Source organism: Phaseolus vulgaris, chromosome 9, assembly GCF_000499845.2.
Source record: "Phaseolus vulgaris cultivar G19833 chromosome 9, P. vulgaris v2.0, whole genome shotgun sequence".
NCBI lineage: Eukaryota > Viridiplantae > Streptophyta > Magnoliopsida > Fabales > Fabaceae > Phaseolus > Phaseolus vulgaris.
The window spans coordinates 23724314-23731146 of record NC_023751.2 but is presented as its reverse complement, the minus strand read 5'-3'; the positions used below and the strand labels follow the sequence as shown (position 1 = coordinate 23731146).

Genomic DNA, 6833 nt, shown 5'->3' with positions numbered 1-6833 from the left:
TCACTATATAAATATTTAATTTTTTATTCAAAGTTCCTAATTCTCAACTTAAAGACTGTGTTTGAGATTATTCATTTACGAGAAATACCATATTATAGACTTTCTAAATTTATCCTGTTTTATTCTAGGAGTGAAGCAAAACTAAAAATTACAACGTATTCTGAAGTTTGGGACCATAACATAGTTGCAGTAATACATGGTGGCAATTGCATGAGAGTGGGAAAGAGCTTGTGTGGGGATTATGAATGCCACGCTTTCCACGTAGGCTTCAGACACAAGCCGATTACACAACATTCACATTAGAATCACCCGTCGTTTCACAACCTTTTTCTTATCAACTTGTCTCTCTTTATAGTCTCTCTTCCTTGATTCACTCTCTGTCAACTCAGATACATCAGAACAGCAAAGGAAAATAAATGGCCATGCATCTGCAGCCATCCACAGTAACCCTTAACACTGCAAGGTCCCCTCCTTCATTAGCCCCAACTCCCAATGCTGGCTTGCGACAGCAGTTCAACCCTTTAGTTTTGAAGTCATCTTTCTTCTCTGGTCCCCTTAACCTATTACTTCATCCAAAACAACAGCCTCTTACTTCTGGAGCTCCCAGGATTTCCATGCGTGTGACTTCCAAGCAAGCTTATATCTGTCGTGATTGCGGGTTTCTTTTTTATCTTTTCCCTCACCCTTTATCCTTCTCAAAGCTTATATTCATGTATATATATATATATATAGCACAATTTTATGCCTCTGTTGATAATGATGCAGGTATATTTACAATGAGAGGACACCCTTTGAGAAATTGCCCGATAAATTCTTCTGTTCTGGTAGTTAATCACTTTTTACTTGACTTCCTACGTTGCTAAGCAAAGAAACTAAAGGAAAATCAATGCAAAACATAATTTGCTTTCCATGTGATACAAAAGAAACAAGAGGGCCACTGAACTAAGTAGGTATACTGTATTTTCATTGCCTCAAAATGGTCTTTTGCAGTTTGTGGTGCTCCAAAAAGAAGGTTTAGGCCCTACGCTCCAGCTGTTGCAAGAAACGCAAATGATACAGATGTAAGAAAGGCAAGGAAATCCGACATCCAGAAAGAAGACGCAGCTGGGTAAGACATTTCTGGTCTTTTGCATAGTGTAGTATCTTCACTCCCTCACATCATTTTTGTGTCCTGACATTATCTATGTAAATATATTTTAAACAGGAAGGTACTTCCAATTGTAGCTGCTGTGGGAATTGCAGTGCTTGCGGGATTATACTTCTATCTGAACAACAAATTTTAGGCTGGATGTTCCATTCCATTATCCTTTACTTCAAAATATATAGGCATCTAATTTATTCCTATTCGTTTGTTTATTTAGTTCAGTTTTGCAGGTTTCTATCTTATTCCTTCCGTTAAATTACCAATATATTTTACTTGCATCACCAACAGTTTGTTTTCAATGAATCAGATTATAATCTCTAAACAGAATCTGATCCAAACATGATCTTAACAAGCCAGCTCTTTATTTGACTATTGCTTTTAACACTGACAAAAATATGAGTGGAAATATTGACAAGATAGTGCATACTAACAAGAAAGGCATTATATTGACATACAGCTACAATAGCAGAATTACACAAATGTAGTATATGGAACCCTTTCATTCTTGCAAAACAAATGAACCCTCTATTCTTCTCTCCATGGACGGCGGAGGGGGGAAGTTCAAGGGAGAAAACATATCATTAAAACTGGAGGTTGGTGCAGGCTTAAACTCATAAGGGCCTTCTTTTTGTCCCCAGACCTGCAAACAAATAGGAAATAGTTAATGTTTCTGATTTTCTTTGTTGTTGTCATATACTATATATCTATATTTGCAACTATAAAGATAAAGCAATCCATCAAAGTAGATAACAAGATATGAAAAATACTAACTTGATTTCCATCGTCATCATAACCCCTATCCCAGGTGTGTATCTCATTGTTCTTCATAATTGCAAGTTCTGAAGTACAATAGCTTGCTCCATTCTGCTAAAAAGAACGCAGGTGTTTCAAACCCAACTTTTATATAGTAATGGTAAAAAAGGATGGAGATGGCGATATTAAGAATAGTGTGAACTGAAATTACCCATGAATTAGGAAATCCACCAGGTGGGGTTGAACCTTCATATAAGCAACGTTTTCCCCGTGGACAACGCTTAAGATGTACTGTTGTCAAATGTTCTGCAATATCCTGCAAGCCACAGTACAAGTAATACAATTGTTCAAGTAAAAAAGATATCAAGATATTCAAATACACAAACTTGTCATGAATCCCCATTTAGAACATGCTTAAGTAATTGCCTAAGAAATTGTCAATCAAATAGACTTTTTGCTCCAAATTTCAGAAAAGATAATTCATTATTGTAAAGTCTTTCAAAAATCTAAATGTCAACTGAAAAATCTAAGAAAATCCACAGCAACACACACAGAAAGAGCAAGAAAAGATGCAGAAGTCAAAATCAATCCATGGATATATACATCTGGTGATTTATCTACTAGCATTTCATGAAAGAAAAGTCCTTTATACCAGATTCTGTCCAGATAATATACTCAAAAAGCCAGCCAAACAAACTTCTACATCCTACTTTCCTAAGTCATAGAATTATCATCATCACCTTATAAACAAAATTTGGAGAAAATAAAAGCTGCATTTCCTCAAACAACTAGAACATTTATTCAATCATTTGGTCAATTGTCATTTAAGAATGGTAGCTGATACTGTGATGCATTTGACACGCCACACTGCCTTTATCAACCTCATGGTGACCAATCAGATTCTTGGCATCCATGACATTTCGTGAAATGGTCCTTTTACTAATGGCTCCTTAATTATTAATATATTATGTTTATGTGGTATTAATTTGGGATATTTTATACCCAACTCTTGATTTCAGCTGTGGTTTTCTAATTGTTTGCCAAATTACATGTCTAAGCAGTTTCAGGATATCCACTAATCTAACTACAATAATTATATTCTAAAAAATTCCATGGTTTTTTTAGCCTCCTCCTTTCCTTCTTTTCCATCCTGAATATATATCTTTAATTTTCACCTATCTCTTTCTTCCTTTTATTTACTTTACACTCTACCTACGCAGGATTTAATTTTAAATCCTAAGATCTTTCTCTTTTCATTTTCAAACCATTTTCTTCTCTGTTCCACTTCTCTCCCTCTCTAACAAAAAAGAAATCATAAATGTCTAGTGAAGAAGCTTCTAAGCTAAGAATTCTCTTCTCTGTTCCACTTCTCTCTCTCTCTCTAACAAAAAAGAAATCATAAATGTTTAGTGAAGAAGCTTCTAAGCTAAGAGTATGAACAATGAGGATGACTAAATGCTTACCCCAATAACTTCATCTGGCTGTGGACGCTGATCCCTTGGCCGATCACAGAAATTTTTGTACTCCTCCATGTCTCTAATGGCGTATGCACTTAACTGCCATTGAACAGAAATTAGTATGCATATTGTGATTAAACAAAACCAGGCAGCACTTTTTGTAAGTTGCAACAAGAAAAAGAGTATGCTATTCCTCTGAAAAGAAATAAGCTAAAATGAAATCATAATTCTACAAATCAGAGCAAAAGCACAAGAGCAAGTCTAAATAATAATCGAATATTGTCAATATTTGAATCAATCATCCACGATAGCCCAAATAGCAACCCAGCATTAATTATATGTCCTGCATTATTGTGCATATATAAAACCAGAAAAGCTTCGTAAGAAGTTTTATATAGTCCAGACCACATTACGTAAGGAAGGTTTAGTATAACATTTTATAATGTCATTCTGTATAAAGGTTATGATACATTTCCTTTAAAGAAGATCTCAATATTGTTTTACAAAGCTATAGATGTAAGAAAGACAAAACATCAATATATGGAAAACATGGTGCTTAAGGCAATTGTGGTATGGCTAACTAAGCTACTCTTCATTAAGAAAACTAATCACTACCACCAGCACATGCCTCATACAACAAAGTATTAGAAGAATAGAAAAGGCATCTGCATCATTGAAGTGAACAAATACATACCTCAACGTCACATTTCAACTCTTTCGGACAAGGTTTCACCATAAAAAACCTCTGCAAAAAAAATGAATGATAGAAACGAAGAATAATTTAAAAAGAGCAACAAGCTAAAGGGATTAACATGCAGACTTTTTCCATCAAAAACGTATCAAGCATCTTCCTCCCGCTAAATATCACAAGCACGAAGAAACAGAAACAGAAAACATAAATAGAATTTCTCACACACAGGATATGAAATTCTACCTGCCGAAAGGGTTTTTGTGGACTCCTCCAAAAAGCCTAGCAGCAGAAAAAAGAGCATCATTGAGCTCATAATATTTAATGCAAAGATAAAACGACTGAAAACAAAAACTCACAGAGAAGTAACTTGCAAACTCGCATAGCAATGCTCACTCACCTGTTCAAAATACAACACCTTAGAACCATCCACTAGCTCTGCGGCGGGGCATGTAAGCATTCTGCAAAAAACAAGTCTTAGCGTTGTCCCATTTCAAAAGCCTCTCTCGTCCAAAAAAAAGGATAAAAACGATGATAACAAAAAAATACCTAATATTGAAATAGTTATCAGGGTCTCTGGAAGCTTGGTCCTTTGAATACTACAGCAGCAACAATAACAATAATTGAGAAATGGAAGTGAAAAGAAACATTAGGGGGTGAGAATAGGGAAAAAAGGAGAACCTTTTGGCCGGTGAGGGCCTTGGAGACGAAATGGGTATGGTCCCAGCGCGTGGTGGACTTGCGAAGTCGCTTGACGAGAAGTGCGCCACCAATGAGTAACAGAGTCTTAACCGCCAACCCTCGGGCACGGTTCCATCCATTCGAATCCGACCCCGAACCCATCTATTCTTTTCTTTTATGCTAACAATAATGAATACTCAATGATGCAATCTAAAGGAATTGGTGTTAGTCGCGGCGCTTGAAATCTCAGTGGAAGCGCCACAACCATAACCAGAATCGTGAAAGCTTGAATCCAGAGAGAGAGAGAGAGAGAGAGAGTTAAATTACTTACCTCTGCCTGCGTTATTGGACTATACCCTGTGAATCGTTCATCATCCAGAGGTAGAAGCAGACACAGAGGAGGCAGCAGAGGTTCCAATTTCGCGTTCAGTTTCTTTATACCCAAAATCAAAATCCCAAATCACTAAAACTGCTTATGTTCTGCAATTCTTGTGTTGTGCTATGCTCTGCATTGTCACAATTATTAGTTAAAATACAATATAAAATCAATACTCCTATCTCTATAATAATAATAATAATATTATTATTATTATTACTATTTAAAAAAAAATATGTTCTTATATCATTTGTTCTCAAATTGAAAATTTATTTTCATTTTTCTAGTTTAAAAAAATGTGATTTTAATCCGATTTTAAAAAAGGTGATGAAAAAACTATAATGCAACACCAACATTATGTAGGAAAATAATGAGCGTACATTTCCGTGTGACATAGGCAACTTGATATCGTGATGAAAATGTACACAAATGGTGCAGTTTGGATTTCTTACTTCATTTTTTTAATGTTGTTCCTTTTTATTTCCTTACTATTGTCCTTGCTTTCTAGCTTCTTATATAGTGGTCGTTTATTTGTCTTTATGTCCCATAAATAGTTTTGGGTCGTTCTTTTTTGTGATGGTCTCCGTTGTTTCCCTGGTACGCATTCTCTTCGTTGAGCATTTTTTTTTATCAGTATAGCATTCTTCTTTTATTAGGGTTTTGAATCAATATGCGAATTGAGAAAAATTTGTCTTGAATTATTTTTTTTAACATAGTTTTGTCCACTATTCTGTACACAGTGTTGCGCAACACTTTGAATTGATAAGCAAAATAGAAATAAAGTTAAGTGTATATGTAAAATTAATGTCCATTAACAAAAGTGATTATAGTCAAGCATTCCAACAGCTATAAAAGTAAATGGCATTATTGAAGAGATAAGATTAAGAATCATTGTTTTTAATGAATAACAAGAAAGCAGAAACATAATAGAAAACTAACTTCTTGTCCAATGGGTTTGGTCTGAGGCCTCCAATTTACAACAGAGAGAACAAAAGCTACAATAACAACAAAGTAATCTAATCTATATCTTGTTAATACTTACGGAGGAATTTTTGTCAATAGGACAATCACTTTCCTCAAATATTTTCTATAAATGATTATCACCACATCCAATAGTCAATGCCAACAAACCTACAAAATAATCAAATTATATGTTTAATTATATTGTTATTCGGATGCAACATTAAACATTACCAATGGCATGTGATGTCAAAGTTATCTCCTTTGTAGATGCCTTTTTGAACACCTTTTTAGTTAAAGCAAGATCCAAATATGTTAGAGGAAATGACCTCAAGGTTAGAAACATCATATTTATAGAGATAAATAAACCAATGGACAAGATATAACATCTTTATACTTAACATAATTAACATAATTGATATTATCAAGTAGTAACCATCCTATTGAAATATATATATATGGGAAACATAAAACTATTTTTTCAGACTGATATAGTTTTGCACACAAATCATCCAGTTGACAAAGTATATTAGAAATAAATATAAGATTTAGGAACACAACATAAAACACAAAGGCATAACACTGAAATTAATTGGCAACTTGGTTGTGAATTTGATAAGACAAAAACATTGAAATTTCTTAGACATGTAAGTCTAAAGAAGGATATTTAGGCATTAAGGGATACTTCATGGCAGAGGCCTTAGCTCGGAACCAACTATTAGGACAATGACCAGAAGAATTCAAGAAGATTGAGACTCTGTTACAGATGGCAGA

General features: G+C 34.5%; 2 protein-coding genes across 3 annotated transcripts; one reads left to right on the top strand and one right to left on the bottom strand.

Moving 5' to 3' along the window:
* The first annotated feature begins 275 nt into the window (after positions 1–275).
* Positions 276–1429, top strand: LOC137820943 (uncharacterized). Its single transcript, XM_068625292.1, has 4 exons — positions 276–658; positions 766–824; positions 991–1108; positions 1205–1429. The coding sequence occupies exons 1-4, from the start codon at positions 417–419 to the stop codon at positions 1281–1283; spliced, it is 498 nt and encodes a 165-aa protein (XP_068481393.1). The 5' UTR covers positions 276–416; the 3' UTR covers positions 1284–1429.
* Positions 1430–1484: 55 nt separating this feature from the next.
* On the bottom strand, positions 1485–5262 carry LOC137820942 (chromophore lyase CRL, chloroplastic). Of its 2 annotated transcripts, none has more exons than XM_068625290.1 (10): positions 5055–5262; positions 4724–4903; positions 4592–4641; positions 4443–4503; positions 4289–4324; positions 4049–4099; positions 3361–3453; positions 2109–2213; positions 1916–2008; positions 1485–1784 (listed from the first exon to the last, which is right to left on the bottom strand). In XM_068625290.1, the coding sequence occupies exons 2-10, from the start codon at positions 4883–4885 to the stop codon at positions 1644–1646; spliced, it is 792 nt and encodes a 263-aa protein (XP_068481391.1). In that variant the 5' UTR covers positions 4886–4903; positions 5055–5262; the 3' UTR covers positions 1485–1643. The 2 variants fall into 2 exon arrangements, with proteins under 2 accessions (XP_068481391.1, XP_068481392.1); XM_068625291.1 differs by having other exon boundaries at positions 4724–4895; positions 5055–5239.
* Between the last annotated feature and the right edge of the window lie 1571 nt (positions 5263–6833).